At 55.5% G+C, this 16,137-nt stretch overlaps 1 protein-coding gene across 1 annotated transcript; it reads left to right on the plus strand.

Moving 5' to 3' along the window:
• The first annotated feature begins 1,003 nt into the window (after window positions 1–1,003).
• Window positions 1,004–14,731, plus strand: ITIH3 (inter-alpha-trypsin inhibitor heavy chain 3). The gene is made up of 22 exons (XM_052648616.1): window positions 1,004–1,096; window positions 1,747–1,767; window positions 2,915–3,081; window positions 3,171–3,275; window positions 3,539–3,701; window positions 4,234–4,347; window positions 5,324–5,449; window positions 5,748–5,864; window positions 6,045–6,213; window positions 6,796–6,921; window positions 7,183–7,364; window positions 9,072–9,257; window positions 9,414–9,553; window positions 10,223–10,377; window positions 10,995–11,012; window positions 11,861–11,884; window positions 12,115–12,150; window positions 12,306–12,419; window positions 12,925–13,129; window positions 13,812–13,984; window positions 14,175–14,286; window positions 14,602–14,731. Exons 1-22 carry the CDS (start codon window positions 1,004–1,006, stop codon window positions 14,729–14,731), a joined length of 2,676 nt encoding a protein of 891 aa, XP_052504576.1.
• The last annotated feature ends 1,406 nt before the right edge of the window (window positions 14,732–16,137 follow it).

Consider the following 16,137-nt stretch of genomic DNA (forward strand, 5'->3'; position numbering starts at 1 on the left):
CCACTCTGGAAGTTCTAGGGGCTGGCAGGGCTCTGGGATGGCCCAGAAGGACCCAGCCCCCACTGGGAGGCACTAAGACCCTGCCTCTGAGGCTGCCATGGTCCTGGAGACCACAACTCCAGCCTCACTCGGGACTTCTGGGAGAATGATCCTCCAATGGGCCGAGAGCAGCTGAGTTCCTGGCCAGACTGAGAACACAGGGAGGACCACAACACATGGCCTGGTCCTCCAGGTGCTCAGTCTAGAGACAGTGACCAGATCCAAACATGTGAACCTCAACCAAACGTTAACAGTAGAATGTAGGCCCTTTGGGAGCTTGGAGCCTGGAGCAGGGCTGTCTGTGCTCGGCTAGGGGACAAAAGAGAAAGCAGACATTTGGAGGGACATGGGCTGGCAGAGAGAAGAGATGTGAGCTACAAAGAAGTGGAAGGTGGGAAAAGTTACCTTCAGAAAGCAACCTGGAGCTGGATCACAGGACTCAGGGTTTGTCTTTCCCAAGGGGCACAGGAATCATAAAGGGTAATGAGGAAGGCGTCAGCCATGGAGATCCGAGTCTCAGGGTGGTAAGTCTAGTTTTGGGCCCTGGCTGCCTAGAGAAGGGAGGGGAGATAACTGTGATCCAGGAGGCCAGACCAGAGGCTGTGCTCATGATGTGGCAACAATGCTGAGATGCCTTTTGCTTTAAATGTGAGTCCATATTCCATCATCATTGCCCCCGCCCAGAGGGTCTCTGGGCCCGTTTGTCAACACAATGCTTCTGGCTTCCCCAGGGGGCTCCGTGTCCCGCAGCCGCTGGGTGTGAGGCCCTAACACTGTGGATGATACCCACTGGGTTACCTTGGTACAGGTAGATCCAGGCCCATCACTCCACCCATGCCCAGCTTCCCGGGGGAACCTCCTGCCTCCTGCTCCTCCCGCCCCCGATGCAGGTCGATGACCCCACTTGGGAAAACATCAGGCTTGCTCATATAAGGAGCCCGGGGCCAGGCCAGCATGCTCAGCAATGGCGTTGGCTCGGTGGCTCTGCCTCATCTTGGCCCTGCTCTCCGGCTTGGCAGTCTCTGGCTTCCCTAGAAACCCATCCCGGCTGCTCGGGGTAAGTCTGCCCCTTCTTCACCAATAGGCAGGCAGGGAGGCCATACTGGGCAGTCCTCTGTAGAATGAGGAGGAGGCAGAGGCTGGGCAGTGAGCTGCAAGGAACAGGGCAGAGTGTGGGGGGACCTGGGCCCCAGACCTGCTGTCAAATCTGATCAGACAGCTTCCCCGGGGGAGCTTAAATCTCTAGGGCCTCTGTTTGCTAACCTGTCAAGTGGGTGATGCACCACGATCAGCTCACCTCACTGAGAGGCTCTGAGGTTCATATATAGACAAAGGGAGAGGCCTCTAGGAATGGCCAGGCTGAGCTGCATGGGGTACAGTGGTGGTGGGGTCTGGAGGAGGCCTGGGGCCTAGGGAGGGGCAGAATGAGTCGGGGTATATGGTGCAGGGGGAGAGCACTGACTTTGGTCCTCCCTGACACGCTCCCTTAGACCTCCCCCCGGACCTCAATTTCCCCATCTACTCAGAGCCCTTTCTACTCTGACATGCGGCTCTGGGTGGGTCCTCCGTCCGGAGGCCCCTCAAGGTGTGCGTGTGTGTTGGGGGAGGTGGTCACTGCTGAACCCTGGCCTCAGCCCAGAGCCTCTACCCAGGCCACAGTAGCCTTGGCCTTGGCCCGACCCCTGTGTTTGTCTTTGTTTTTTCCAGAAACGGAGCCTCCTGGAAGGGGTGAGAACTTTCACAAGAGATAGGGCAGGGCAGAGCTGGTTGCCCAACAGCGGAAGAAGTGGGCCACAGGGGAAGGTCCCTCCAGCTGGCAAACCCCCTCATGGCCCCCTGCCCTGGCAGACCCCTGCTGCCTCCTGAGCCCCTGGAAACCGGGACCTCCTCCTGACTGCTCCCCTTCAAGCTCCCCTTTGTGGGCTCCAAAGCTCCTGCCTGGTAAGTGGCCCCTCCAGTCTCCCAGTCATACATGTCAGAAGCCTGGGCAGTATCTTTGGTTGCTACCTTTAATTGGCCACCACTGTTGTGATGACCACTCTGCCTCCTTAGCTTATAATCTGGCTTGCCCCCTCAGACTTGCTGATGCAATGGAGGACCACCCCTCCACGGGTCCTTCTTCCCACAAACACTTACCGAGCATTTGTCAGACCCCATGCATGGGGCAAGAGACACACAGTGGATGGCCCTTTGATGCCTTCACAAAGCATCTTTATTTCCATGTTCAATCCAGATGTCTCCCTAGAACATCCCTTGGCCCATGGTCCCGTTGGAAAGAGGGTGTTGGGGGGCACGAAGGCCGTCCCCATGCATCGCCTTTGGTGCAGGAAATAAGGGCCTGTTTGGGAGACAGAACCAGGCAGCTACCGAAGGACACAGGAAGCAGACTGGAGTGTGTGTGGACATGCTCTTTCTAAGCTGAGCTCTGGAAGATGAGTGGGAAGAGCTAGGAGCCAGCATGGTAGGGACATGGACAGAGCAGAGAGGGCAGGACCTGCCCAGCGGCCCCCAGAGCCATGGGGAAGGCTGTCCTGGAGGTGGTAGGGAGAATAGAAGGACTTTAAACAGGAGAAGGACAGGTCAAATTTGAGTTTTTACACCATCTCACTGGCTACAGCTGCATGTAAACCAGATTATAAGCTAAGGAGGCAGAGTGGCCATCACAACAGTGGTGGCCAATTAAAGGTAGCAACCAAAGATACTGCCCAGGCTTCTGACACGTATGACTGGGAGACTGGAGGGGCCACTTACCAGGCAGGAGCTTTGGAGCCCACAAAGGGGAGCTTGAAGGGGAGCAGCCAGGAGGAGGTCCCGGTTTCCAGGGGCCTCAGGCTGGCTGGTCACCGTCCGCTGATACACTGTCCCTCTTCTGCAGGCGGTCGATGGCATCGAGGTCTACAGCACCAAGGTCAACTGCAAGGTGACCTCCCGCTTCGCTCACAATGTCGTCACCACAAGGGCCGTCAACCACGCGAACACGGCCAAGGAGGTGTCCTTCGATGTGGAGCTGCCCAAGACAGCCTTCATCACCAACTTCACCTTGTGGGTGTCACCACAGCTTCTGGCTCTGGGCGGGGAGAGGAATCTGGCTCAGCCTGAGCCCCTCCTTCTCCAACTCTCTATCTCTGCAGGACCATCGATGGTGTTACCTACCCTGGGAACGTCAAGGAGAAGGAAGTTGCCAAGAAGCAATATGAGAAGGCCGTGTCCCAGGGCAAGACAGCTGGCCTGGTCAAGTAAGTGTGGACCCCCAGGCCTTGGGGAGAATGTCAGGGCTGTGAGGGCCCTCAGAGACACTAACAAGAGAACAGCAGCTATTATTATTACATGGCAAAATGTGCTGTAATTCTTACAACGTTATCTTACTTTAAAGTTAAGGCAACCGAGGCTCAGTCTGGGTAGGGGGCGCCCCCAAGGGGAAGGGACTGGAAACCAAAGGCCCAGGAAGCGGGGGGCTGTGCTCTTTCTGGGGCAGTCATTGTTTCTCATCCCCATTCAGGGCCTCTGGGAGGAAGCTGGAGAAATTCACGGTCTCAGTCAATGTGGCTGCAGGCAGCAAGGTCACTTTTGAGCTAACCTACGAGGAGCTGCTCAAGAGGCATAAGGGCAAGTATGAGATGTACCTCAAGGTCCAGCCCAAGCAACTGGTCAAGCACTTTGAGGTAACTGGCCACTCGCTTGCAGCCCCTGAGGGGATGGGGTGCCAGAAAGAGCCCTGGGCAGAGCCCATAGGAGGAGTATAGGAGTCCAGGCCCCAGCACCCGGCCAAGGAGGCATGGGGGAATTGCAGTGGTGCTGCCCACCGCACTTGGGCCAAAGGGAGGAGGCCAGACTGCACCTGGACGATCCAAGTTGGGTGCTGGGCCCTTGAGGGCAACATCACCAAGTGTTTCTGTAATGCTGGTAACTGGTTACTTGGGCATTTTTACCTACATCAGAATGCAAAGCCAAAGGAAATGCTTTTAGACTCTGGGGCACCACATGGCAGGGAGTAGAAGAGCTTTGGGGTCAGCGTACCCAGCTGCAAACCCATGTGGTCATCTTCTTGCTGGGAGGCAGCAGGCTTGGGAGTCACAGAACTGTCCTAGTGGCTGGTCCCTGCACCACGCTGACTCATCTCCTCACCCTTGTTGTCCTGGAGGCTGGGCTTGGCACTGTCACTAAGTGACATCTCCTGACACTTGGCCGTTTCAGATCACGGTAGACATCTTCGAGCCTCAGGGCATCAGCACCTTGGATGCTGAAGCCTCGTTCATCACCAATGACCTCTTGGGCAGCGCCCTCACCAAGTCCTTCTCAGGGAAAAAGGTGGTATAGATGCCTCTGGGGCCTGGGGGGAGGGAGCAGGGGCAGGAACACTGAGTCTAGTTTGAACCTGGGGGTCTGACAGATGCAAGGGGGAGAGAGAGAATGTGTGTGTGTAGGTATGAGGCAGGGGTCAGGGAGGGGGAGAAGTCTGTAACATCCCCTTTCTCCTAGGCCACCTGGGTCAGGAGTGAGGATGCTACAGGCAGGGAGATGCTAGATGCTGGTGATGACCTGCCAGAGGGACTGGGGTCTCACCTGCACTGCGGAGGGGACAGGGAAACCATTTATGAAGCCTGATCCCATTTCACTTCGGGAAAGCAGGTAGGGCAGGCTGCTGGTCCCTGTTTTACAGAGAAGGAGACAGAGACCTGAGGGAGTTTTTCAGATCTGACTCCACACGAGTGGTGAAAGAAGAAAGGGAAATGCATTCTTGGTGCTCGTGGTTGGCTCTGGACCCCAAGGTCCCCAGCAATTCCAGGGGTCTTGCTGATCGTGGGTAGTGGATGAATACATGTTTACACGGACAGCAAACCTCAGTCAGGACTCCCAGGGCGAGGCTCGAGGAGCACACATTCAGAGGGCTGATGACCTCTGCAGGCGGTGTCCCCTCCCAGGGCCCCCTCCTCACTCTCTACTCTGCTCCTTCCTTGCTCCTCTTGACAAAAAGCACACAGTGTCACCCAGTGTGAAGTTCATTTTCACAGAGCAGAATTCTCCTCCCTAAGTGGCTTCTAGGTGCAGGCAGAGCTAAGGGACTTGTGAACCAGGAGAGTAAAAGCCTGGCTCAGATAAGGCCTCTAGCCTCCAAGGGGCTCCTGATCTCCAACGGGGAGAGAGGTGCTTAGGAAGGCCAGAGCACTCCAGAGGGCAGCAGGACTCAGGCACTTTGCTGAGTGTCCAGGGCAGTCCCAGACTGAGGTCTGCAGAGGGCAGGCCCTGCCCAAGCTGAGAGAGGCCCTCCATCACCCTCCCTCAGGGCCATGTGTCCTTCAAACCCAGCTTGGACCAACAACGTTCCTGCCCAACCTGCACAGACTCCCTCCTCAAAGGAGATTTCATCATCACCTATGATGTGAACAGAGAGTCTCCCGCCAATGTGCAAGTAGGTACCTGCCAACTGGCTCTGCCAGGCTGATCCATCCCCTACTTTGGTTGGTGAGGGCTGATGTGTGGAGGGACTGCAGCTTCATCTAGTAAAAGAACCTTGATCTTCAGCCCAAGCATGAAGTTCCTGCAAGGCATGAGGACCACAGGCAGACCAGAGCCTTTGTGTGGTGCCCCCTGGAGGTGGAGAAAGGACATCTTTATTTGGGGCTGCTAAAAGTCTGGGTTCTATTTGCAAGGGTAGCCAATGTGAGGTTGCTGAAGGGCCACTGGTCTCGTCTCTCTCCCCTTTCCAGATCGTCAATGGCTACTTTGTGCACTTCTTTGCACCTCAAGGCCTTCCGGTGGTGCCCAAGAGCGTGGTCTTTGTGACTGACGTCAGTGGCTCCATGTACGGTCGGAAAATGGAGCAGGTACTCTTCTTGGTGCAAGAGTGGGTGACGGATGAGAGACACAGGGAGATATTTTTAAAGTGGATGAAGCTAATATTCCAGTGAAAAAGAAGGAAGGAGGGCGGGATTTTTAAAAGGCACAAAGCATCTGCCTTTTTCCTGCAACACACCTTCTTGTCTGCTTGTCTTCCTCCTTCCCAGACAAAGGATGCCCTCCTCAAAATTCTGGAGGATGTCAAACAGGATGACTACTTGAATTTCATCCTGTTCAGTGGAGACGTGACCACCTGGAAAGACAGTTTAGTTCCAGCCACTCCTGAGAACATCCAGGAAGCCAGGAAATTTGTGATGGATATTCATGATCGAGGAAGTAAGAACAGGGGAGGGAGCTACATCCTGCCGTTCCTCTCTGCCTGAGCAGCCTGTTTCCCTTCTGCCTTGGCGGCAGAGACTCTGCTGGTCTGGGCCCTGCGGATCCAAGCTGCGGGTAGAGGTGGGATGGAGAGTCCTCAGGGTTGACATTGCGGTGTCTTCTCTGTGGGCTATGGAAACCCATTTCTTTCTAACCTGTGATCCCCACAAGGTAATGCCACAGAGAACTCTTATCCATGGCGGTTTCATATGAAAGATGACAAGTGATGTCTATACTGCTCCCCACTCCTCCCTGTGAGAGGGGCTGGCAGTCCACTTGACTGTTCTCCAATCACAATGTGTTCTGACAGTCACCATGTGCATCTGTCCTTGCAGCAGCCCTGAGAGGCTGGTCCTCTTACTCATTTGAAAGACTAAGTCATCCGTTCATCACTCACTGAGTCATCCAGTCAATATTTACTCAGTACCACCGCACACAGGCAGGCAGGGTCTTTGGGCACGTGAGCAGGGACGGTTGTCTCGACTGCCTCCCCTGGCACCCTGAGGATACCCTCTCATGGTGCCTCCGTCTGTGTGCCAGTGACCAACATCAACGACGCGCTGCTGAGGGGCATCAGTATGCTGAACAAGGCCCGGGAGGAGCATACAGTCCCAGAGAGGAGCACCTCCATTATCATCATGTTGACCGACGGGGACGCCAATGTGGGTGAGGCGGCGTGTGTGGCTCTGGCTGCCGCTCCTGGCTCTATAGCCGGCGTGCTGCACGACCTTGGGCAGCTCTCCCCAGGGTCCCCTGTGATCTGTGAGCCCCTGAAGGGCTCTGTTTACCCCAATGTCTGCTCACTGAGGGCTTGTAGCCATGACTCTGCCAGCTCTGCAGAGGCAGGGGTCAGATCTCTGCAGACAGAGCTGGTCCAGACAGTCGCTGGGGCTCTGGCTGCAGCGTAAATACCTCCTTCTCCCGCAGGAGAAAGCAGGCCTGAAAAAATCCAAGAGAATGTGCGGAATGCCATTGGTGGCAAGTTCCCCTTGTATAACCTGGGCTTTGGCAACAATCTGAATTATAACTTCCTGGAAAATATGGCCTTGGAGAACCATGGGCTTGCCCGGCGCATTTATGAGGATTCCGATGCCAGCTTGCAATTGCAGGTGTGCCTTGCCTCACATACCTCTGGGAATGGGAAGCTCACTACTTCCTCAAGAAGCTGTTCCACTGTGTGACAATTTAAGTTATTAGAAAGAACTTCCTCTCGGGTTGAAATCTATCTCTGGTCACCTCTTACCCATCAGTACAGGTTCTGATTTTGTCTACAGGCTGCACAGAACAGATCTGCTTCCTCCGTAGGACTGCCATATCAGATACAAGACCTCCAGTTAAATAGGAACTTCTCATAAACAATGAATAATTTTTTAGCAAGCATGCTCCAAACACTGAACAGGATACTGTACTTAGTTTACTTGCTGTGTTAAGTTGCTTCAGTCATGTCTGACTCTGTGTGACGCTATGGACTCTAGCCCACAAGGCTCCTCTGTCCATGGGATTCTCCAGGAAGGAATACTGGAGGGGGTTGCCACACCCTATTCCAGGGGATCTTCTGACCCAGGAATCGAACCCCTGTCTCTTATGTCCCCTGCATTGGCAGGAGGGCTCTTTACCACTAGTGCCACCTAAGAAGCCCCACATTTAGCTCGCTAGTGCTGCCTTAACAAATTACCATACCTGGGCGGCTTCCACAGGCCATTGTTAGTGTTAGTTGCTCTGTTGTGTCTGACTGTTTGTGACCCCATGGGCTAGAGCCTGTCAGGCTTCTCTGTCCGTGGAATTCTCCAGGCAAGAATACTGGAGTGGGCTGCCATCCCTTCTCCAGGGGATCTTCCCGACCCAGGGATCGAACTTGGATCTCCTGCATTTCAGGTGGATTCTTTACCATCTGAGCCATCGGGGAAGCCCTACCTGGGTGGCTTCCACAGCAGACATTTATTGTCTCACATGTCTAGAGGCTGGACGTCCAAGATCAAGATGCTGACAGGGCTGGTTCCTTTTGAGAGCTGGGAGGGAAGGCTCTACTCTAGGCCTCTCTCCTTGGCCTGTTGATGGCCATTTTCTCCTTGTATATCTTCATATCATTTTCTCTGTGGGTATGTCTGCCTCTGGGTCCAAATTTCCCTCTTTCAAGGACACCAGTCATATTGGATTGGAGTCCATCCTAAACAACTCATTTTAACTTGATCTCTGTAAACAGCTTTTCTCCAAATTTAAGGTCATGTCCTAAAGTACGGGAGTAAGGATTGTCACCTGTGTATTTTGGGGTTACAAAATGTGTCCCTGTGACAGCTGTACTTATACTAAAGAGTAACCTGTCATTTACCTGTTATTCAAATGTAACTCATGACCTGCATTTTCATTTGCTGAAGCTGGTAGCCCCTCTCCTCCCCAGCACAGGCAGGTGCCTCTCCACCTCTGCAGTGGAACCCCCGGCCTTTCTCCTGTTAGTCTCCTGGTCTCCATGCTCTCACTCCATGTCAGCTTCTCTAGTCAGCCTCCACCCTTTCTCTTCTCCTTTTTACTTTCATTCCAATGAACAAACATTTCTTGAATCCTATGTGTCAAGAACTCTGTCCTTTCCTTTTCTATTCTTCCCATTCTCTAATTGGGATGGGGGGCACAATGAGGAGGAGGTCCCCCAAACTGAAGGACACAGTCAGGGCCAGGTGGAAGTGGAGATCAGGAGCTGGACTGGCCCAGCTTGAGAGATCCAACCATCTGCAGAGGCACTAGTGGGAGCCTGCCCACCTTGTCCTCTCCCTGCCTGCGCTGGTGGCCTGAGATGATCAGGGCCCCCATCTGAACTCTAGGGCTTCTATGAGGAGGTGGCCAACCCCCTGCTGACAGGCGTGGAGGCAGAGTACCCTCAGAACGCCATCCTGGACCTCACCCAGAACAGTTACCAGCACTTCTATGATGGCTCTGAGATCGTGGTAGCCGGGCGCTTGGCGGACGAGGACATGAACAGCTTTAAGGCAGCTGTGAAAGGCCACGGGGTAAGCTGAGCCGAGGGCCTTCTTGTGCGCTGGGGGTGGGAGACCTACTGATGGGGTTCCAGCCCCCTGCATGATGGCCCAGCAGAAGCAGCCTCTGAACCAGGCCCACCTGGCTCCAGGCAACTAGCCTCTTGCCTCCTCCCACCCCCATCCCAGGCCATCAACGACCTGACCTTCACTGAGGAGGTGGACATGAAGGAGATGGAGAAGGCCCTGCAGGAGCGGGACTACATTTTTGGGGACTACATTGAGCGGCTCTGGGCCTACCTCACCATTGAGCAGCTGCTGGAGAAACGGTGACCCTGGCCCACCCCTCACACAGCGAGGCCCTGCCCTGACTCCCAGCCTTGCCCCAGCACCTACCTGTGCACCACCCCCCATGCTGGCTATGCTCCAGGAGAGCCCAAGAGGAGGAAACTTTCACCTTGGGACATGCACCTCCATGCCCACCGCAGCTGCCCAATCCTCCTCTTGGCCAGGCCCCCATAGCCTGTTTTTCCTGGAGCAGAGAGGGTCTGTGATGTGGGGCTCAGGCAGGAGCCTGGGAGCATTTTGAGGGCAGGGATGAGCCTTGGCATCCTGTCCCCCACATCCAGCACGGGTCTGCAGAGATGCTGAGGAGGAACATAACCGAAGGCTGAGACCTCAGCCCTCAGCCCCAGGGGGCAGAGCTTGGCCATGCAAGGGGGCTGTGTCAGCCTTCTGTTGGGCAGGATTGGCTGGGAAAGATGCTGGCACTCAGCATGTGAACACCATGATGACTGACTGGCTGTGGCCATGTTGAGCCCCTGGTGGCTTTCACCTGGAGAAACAGGCCCAGAGAGGAATCAGGGCAGGTGCATCTATCCCAGGGAGCTGATGAAACCATTTTCTCTGACTGCTAGTGGGCTCCATCCTAGGGGACACCCACTGGGAGAGGTGGAGGGGGTCTTGGGGTGACCCTCCCACCCTGCCCGTGCCCACAGCAAGAACGCCTGGGGTGAGGAGAAGGAGAATCTCACAGCCCAGGCCTTGGAGCTGTCCCTCAAGTACCACTTTGTGACTCCACTGACCTCCATGGTGGTGACCAAGCCTGAGGACAACGAGAACCAGATGGCCATTGCCAACAAGCCCGGGGAAGGTAGGCACAGACGGTGGGGGCCACAACTTGGATGCCTCCTTCCAGGCCCCTGACCCTGGCTGCCCTGAAAAGAAGTGGGCCTGCTGAGACAGGCAGGTCTAGGAGGCATCAGAGGAAAACTGGCCAAGGACCGGGGAGGGTGTTATAGAGGGAGGGAAGCCATTAGTGTGAACAGTGGAATGCAGGCATGAATAGGAAGAGTCTTGAAGGCTCTAAAGGGGGCAGGATGTCCAGGGTCATTTCTAGGAAAAGGACTGAGGCTGCAGCATGGAAGGGTTCAGTTAGATAAGACAAAGCACTTCCGACCTAAAAGTTCGGCCTGGAGCCAGCACCTGGGGATTGTGAGAGTAAGAGGCCATGAGAGCTGGCGGCTGGGACCAGGCCTGGTCAACCAGACGCCATGAGTGCCGTGTCCTGAGGATCCCTGCAATTGGCATTGGGAGATATGGGAAGTAAAGAGCCAGTCTGGGCCAGGCCTCTGCCTCCAGGAGCTCCTGGTTCCTGTTGGGGCACACATGGCCCATGGCTGGCCGGCCAGGCGGTGAGTCAGTCACAAGAGCCCTGACCCTGGGGTTCTGTGGCCTCCAACTCCATGGTCTCCTCTTCCTCCCTTGCAGGGCCTCTGGATGCAGAAGGTGAGCTTTAGCCAGCGGCTGGTGAGTTTCCCAGGAGGAGGTCAAGAGAGGACCAAGGAGGCCTTTCCAATCACCCTGGGGACCCACCACCCAGGAAGGGGCCACCAGGACACCTGAGCTCAGCTCCCAGCTCTACTGCCAACTCACCAGGGGCCAGGGCAGGGCTCTGTTCACTCTGAGCCTCAGGGTTCTCATCAGCTGATGTAGGGGGGCTTCCCTGCCCGAGGAGGGACAATTGGGATGAAGGTATTCTGTGACCTGCAAGAATGAGTAACTCAGTTATTTACTCAGTAACCCCACAGCAAAGCTTTGAGGGAGGCCTCTTACAGTTCCCATTTACAGAGAGGAAACTGAGGCACGGAGGAGTTAAGTTCCTTTGCTCAAGGACTGGTTCAGCAGGGGACCCAGCCAGGACTTTGGCCCAGGCAGCCTAGTCCTGGCACCGGCTCTGGAGTTCATAGCACTCTGCGCTTGTCTCATTATGGAACTGGAACCTCGTCCCCACACCATCAGGCAGGACGTCCCCGGCCCCTACCGGCCTGCCTTGTCTCTATCCACACGCGCTGTTCTAACCAAGCAGCATATTTCGACTGGTCATGGCTCTGCCCTCTGAACAGCCCTGTGAGATGTAGTCACTGGTGCACATGTGTGTGAGTGTGTGTGTAGGTGCGTGTCAGTGAGTGTGTTGCTACTGAGGACAACAGTCACCTGTGAGCCTCATTCTACTCCAGCCTCGGGACTGTAGTTCAGGGGTGGCAGACAGCATTGCTCATGACAGAGAGCCTGGGGTTCGGGGGAGGGAACCCTCTAGACCTTGCTCACACCTGCCCTTTGGCTTCTTTTTTCAGTGATCCCCTCCATGTCTTACCTGAGTGAGTATGTGCCAGCTGCCACAGAGCACGGCCCTGCGTTGTTCCCCTCCGGAGTCCTTCCTGAATCACCTCCCTGGAACAGGCAGATGGTTGGGGGTTCCTGAGGAGATGGGGGGAGGTTAAGAGCATTAGGGAGCCTGAAGGTGAGGGGCGTGAACCAAACTCTGGGTGGGGGTCTTGGTGCCTCCCCTGGCCTGTTTGTTTCGCTCAGCCCTCTCTTTCGTCCACAGCCAGCTACCAGGTTCCCAAGACACCCTACTACTACGGTGAGTTTCCCAGCTCCCCCAGGTCGAGGCTCTGGGCCTAGGGCTGAGCACCTCCTGCCTGTCTAGGAGTCCATCTCACAGGGACTAGGAGGCAAGGGGAGGTCCCTGGAACAGGAGAGATCCCAAGAGCCAGCCTCGTCTCTGTGTGTTCTCAGTGGATGGGGACCCCCATTTCATCATCCAAATTCCAGAGAAGGACGATGCCATCTGCTTCAATATTGATGAAGACCCAGGCACAGTGCTGCGTCTCATTCAGGACCCTGTCACAGGTGGGGGGCCATGGACTGGGGCCAGGGGCTCTTCCTGAGATGGCCTGGAGCCCCCAGGGTGGACACATGGGCCAGGCTCACTCTGCCCCAAATGCACCCATCTTTAAAGGTAGATTCCATCCTGTAGGGATTTCATATTCCATCCACAGCCACAGGCTCACCTCATCTCCCCAGGGCAGGGGTAATGGGGAGACGGTTAAAGTTCAGGGCTGCCTGGGCCTATGGGTAGGACTCACCCTGGGCATGAGGAATAGTGTTTCTCTGGACAACACTCCCTGGCCCAGACAAGGGGCAGTTCCACAATGTGGGCCTTCAGCCACCAGTGTGATCCCAATACGTCTAGGAACAGATAGGACTGGCTCTCAGATCCTGGTGTCTCAATTGAGAGACCTGGGTCCCCCACTGTTATCCCTCAGGAGGCCTGGCTGAAGGGGAAGCTGTGACCCTAAAAGAACAGTCTGGACTTAGGTGTTGCTGGTCTCTCATTTCCCCGCCCATCTGGCAGGCCTCACAGTTAACGGGCAGATCATTGGTGAGAAGAGAGGCAGCTCAGACTCCCAGAACAGGAGGACTTACTTTGGCAAACTGGGCATTGCCAGTGCTCAGATGGACTTCCGGATTGAGGTGACACCAGAGAATATCACCCTGTGGAATGGGGACTCACTGAGCACGTTCAGCTGGCTGGACACGGTCATGGTCACACAGGACAGGTAAAGCCCTGCTGCCAGGTCTTGAGGGGTGGGGGAGTGTGAGGGAATTAGGGGGAATTTGAACAAATCACAGAAGATCCACAGGGTTAACAGGAGAGACCAGTGGCCTCAGCCCCCGCTCTGGGAAAGGTGAACATGGTGGCCCCCAGCTCACCCCCTGAGCTCCCCACCAAAGGCAGATAGGTGGCTGGACAGTTCATAGGACAACTTGAGGGAAGGGCTGTGTGGACGGAAGCATTAGGTGGATCTGGCAGGCTGATGATGACAAAGATCCCTGTGTGCATCAGCTCTGGCTGAGCTCACTTGTTCTCAAACTCCTCTGCCTCTCTTGCACCTTCAGGTCACCCCCAAGCTGGGTGGGCAGGGCTACAGTGTTAGTCCCATGGAGGTTCAGACAGGGGCAGAACCTACCCAACATCACACAGGAAGCCCAGTGGCCTAGCTGGGGCTTGATCCCAGGTCTCCAGACCCCCAGGACAGCCCCTCGTCTGCTTATGGAGTAGCAGGGACCCACTCAGTGCAGGGCGTAGTTATTGTGCATAAGCATCTTCTCTCCAACAACCCTGAGAGAGTTTCTGGAGTCTGTGTGCTCTTAGAGGTCACGTTTCCTGCTCTGCCGTTGATTCAGATGCCTGGTATCATGGCCACTGGGCCCCACTGCTGACCTTTTCTTCTCTTTTAGGCTATCTGTGATGATCAACAGGAAGAAGAGCATGGTGGTCTCCTTTGGAGATGGGGTTGCTTTTGTAGTTGTCCTGCATCAGGTGTGGAAGAAAGAGCCTGCCCACCACGACTTCCTTGGTTTCTATGTGGTGGACAGCCGTGGGATGTCAGCACAGACACATGGGCTGCTGGGTATGAAATCTTCAAGCTTCAGGTTGTTCAGGCCACATGGTGGAGGGAAAAAGCCACATGAAAGGGCCATCTTAGTCACCCTGGACCTAGCACTCAACACCCCGCCCAGCCTTTGCATCAATCCTGGAAGGCCGGTGGCCTTGTCACGTGTGGCGGAGGTAGGGGTGACTGTGAATGTTTTTATTCCTAGGACAATTCTTCCACCCTTTTGACTTTCAAGTGTCTGATGTCCACCCAGGCTCTGACCCCACAAAGCCAGATGCCACAATGGTGGTGAAGAACCATCAGCTGACAGTCACCAGGTGAGGGGACCCTGCTGATGTCCTCAGACTGCTGGGTACGAGATAGGAGGGCAGAGCTCTCTCCACCTACACACATCAGCCGGGCTGGCTCTTATCTTCCATGGGATACCCTTGTTTCCCTCTGGGCTTTTGGCTCCCTCTAATCAGGAAAAAGCCAACTCTGGCCCCCTAGAAGGAATAACCACATGACCTCATTCTTGACCAGAGTCTGAACTCCTAGAATTGGCAAATTCACACCTCCTTTCAGCTTTAGGTCCATGAACGTGGCCGTCTTGCCTACCCCGCACATCACAGCTTTTCTCTCCTTTCTTTCAGGGGCTCCCAGAAGGACTACAGGAAGGACATCAGCGTTGGCAGGAATGTTGCCTGCTGGTTCGTCCACAACAATGGGCAAGGGCTGATCGATGGCATCCACAGAGACTACGTTGTCCCCAACCTGTTCTGAGTTGACACGCCAACTCCTGCTGAGATGGCCGGCCCAGCCTGCCTGGCATCTGGAACAGAGGCACAGAGTGGGGCGTGATGAAAGGCTGTGACAATAAAGGCCAAGGAGGAACTGGACTGCCCCCAGCCTCTGCCTGCTTCCATCAGCCCCTGCTCCAGGGGACAGGCAGCTCAAATGAAGGCTGCTAGGAAGGCAACTTCCTGGGCCTCTCCATCAATGTGGCTGGTTGGGGGGTTACTATAGGAGTCAAACACAGGACAGAGGGGGAAGGAAAAAATAAAATCGATTCCGGATCAAAGGGCCTCTGAGAAGTCGGGAAGGGCTGACTGCCTTTCAGAGTTTAGGAAGGATGGAGGAAAAGTCAAGGGTCCCTGGCTCAGGAGCTCTCATCAGGGCTGAAGCTTGTTCTATGATACAGGAGCAGAGATGCTCCAAGGTGGATTCAGCCTGCCACTAATTGTGCCATCCATCTCTCCACTCTCTGATCATGTTACCATCCACCCACTGGCTCATCCGCCTGCCCACCCCTTCACAACCCATCCATTCAGCAGCTAAACCCAACATTTCAGGCTAGGATCTGGGGGCACACAGCTTAGTAACTCAGTTCCTGTTTGCATGGGTGCTCGTTTGTCTTCAGCTTCACTGGGGATTCCTGGGATCCTCCGATCACTCCTTATGGTGACCACCTGCTGCTGTACCCTGTTAAGTCCTGGGGGGTGGGGTGGGGGTCAGACAGAGGTTCCTAGAGAAGCGGCTCTGCGGGCTGTCAGCCTGGACAAGCCTCTCCCACCTGAGCAACAGCACCCTTCCCCGCCTGGCCTTCCTGCTCCCAGAGAGAGCTCTTTTACAGAGCAGGACTGGTCATCACTTGCTGCCTGACACCCTATAAATGACATCTCCCACGTAGGATTCTTGGGACAAAGACAAAAGTCCTCCCTGCCGTCTGTCCCTCCAGTTTCATCAGCCCCGCACACCAGGGGTTTCCTTTCAATCTGGATTCCAGACACAGACTGCTTTCAGTTCTGCAAACATAATCCCTCCTTCCCCAGACCCTCAACTCCTGCTGTTCTCGCTACCTGAGGGGTGGAAGGCGTGCAGGGTGGAGGGTAACCCGCTGAAGGAAGTGGTGCAGGGGACGCAATAAGACTGGAGGAGGTTGCAGTCAGGTTAGGAAGGGTCTCTAATGCAGTGGGGCTGGCTGGGGTGGGGTCTGGCCGTGGGTGACCAGGAAGTTCGGCTGCCTCCCACTCCAGGGATCCTTCTGTCTGAGCTGGAACACAGCTGGAACACAGGGCCCACCTGGGCCTGGGGGCTTGGAGTGGGCATTGTGAAGGGCAACCCAGGGTGAAACATCCATCCCCAGAAGAGCTCCCCAGGCATTGTCACTGCTCTGGTGAGAGGGTGAC

Source organism: Budorcas taxicolor, chromosome 1, assembly GCF_023091745.1.
Source record: "Budorcas taxicolor isolate Tak-1 chromosome 1, Takin1.1, whole genome shotgun sequence".
Lineage (NCBI taxonomy): Eukaryota > Metazoa > Chordata > Mammalia > Artiodactyla > Bovidae > Budorcas > Budorcas taxicolor.

Coding starts and splice junctions, on each gene's coding strand:
- ITIH3 (XM_052648616.1), top strand. CDS start 1,004: ATGGCGTTGGCTCGGTGGCTCTGCCTCATCTTGGCCCTGCTCTCCGGC. Junction 3,702..4,233: donor AACTGGTCAAGCACTTTGAG/GTAACTGGCCAC, acceptor TGGCCGTTTCAG/ATCACGGTAGACATCTTCGA. Junction 12,151..12,305: donor CAAGACACCCTACTACTACG/GTGAGTTTCCCA, acceptor GTGTGTTCTCAG/TGGATGGGGACCCCCATTTC.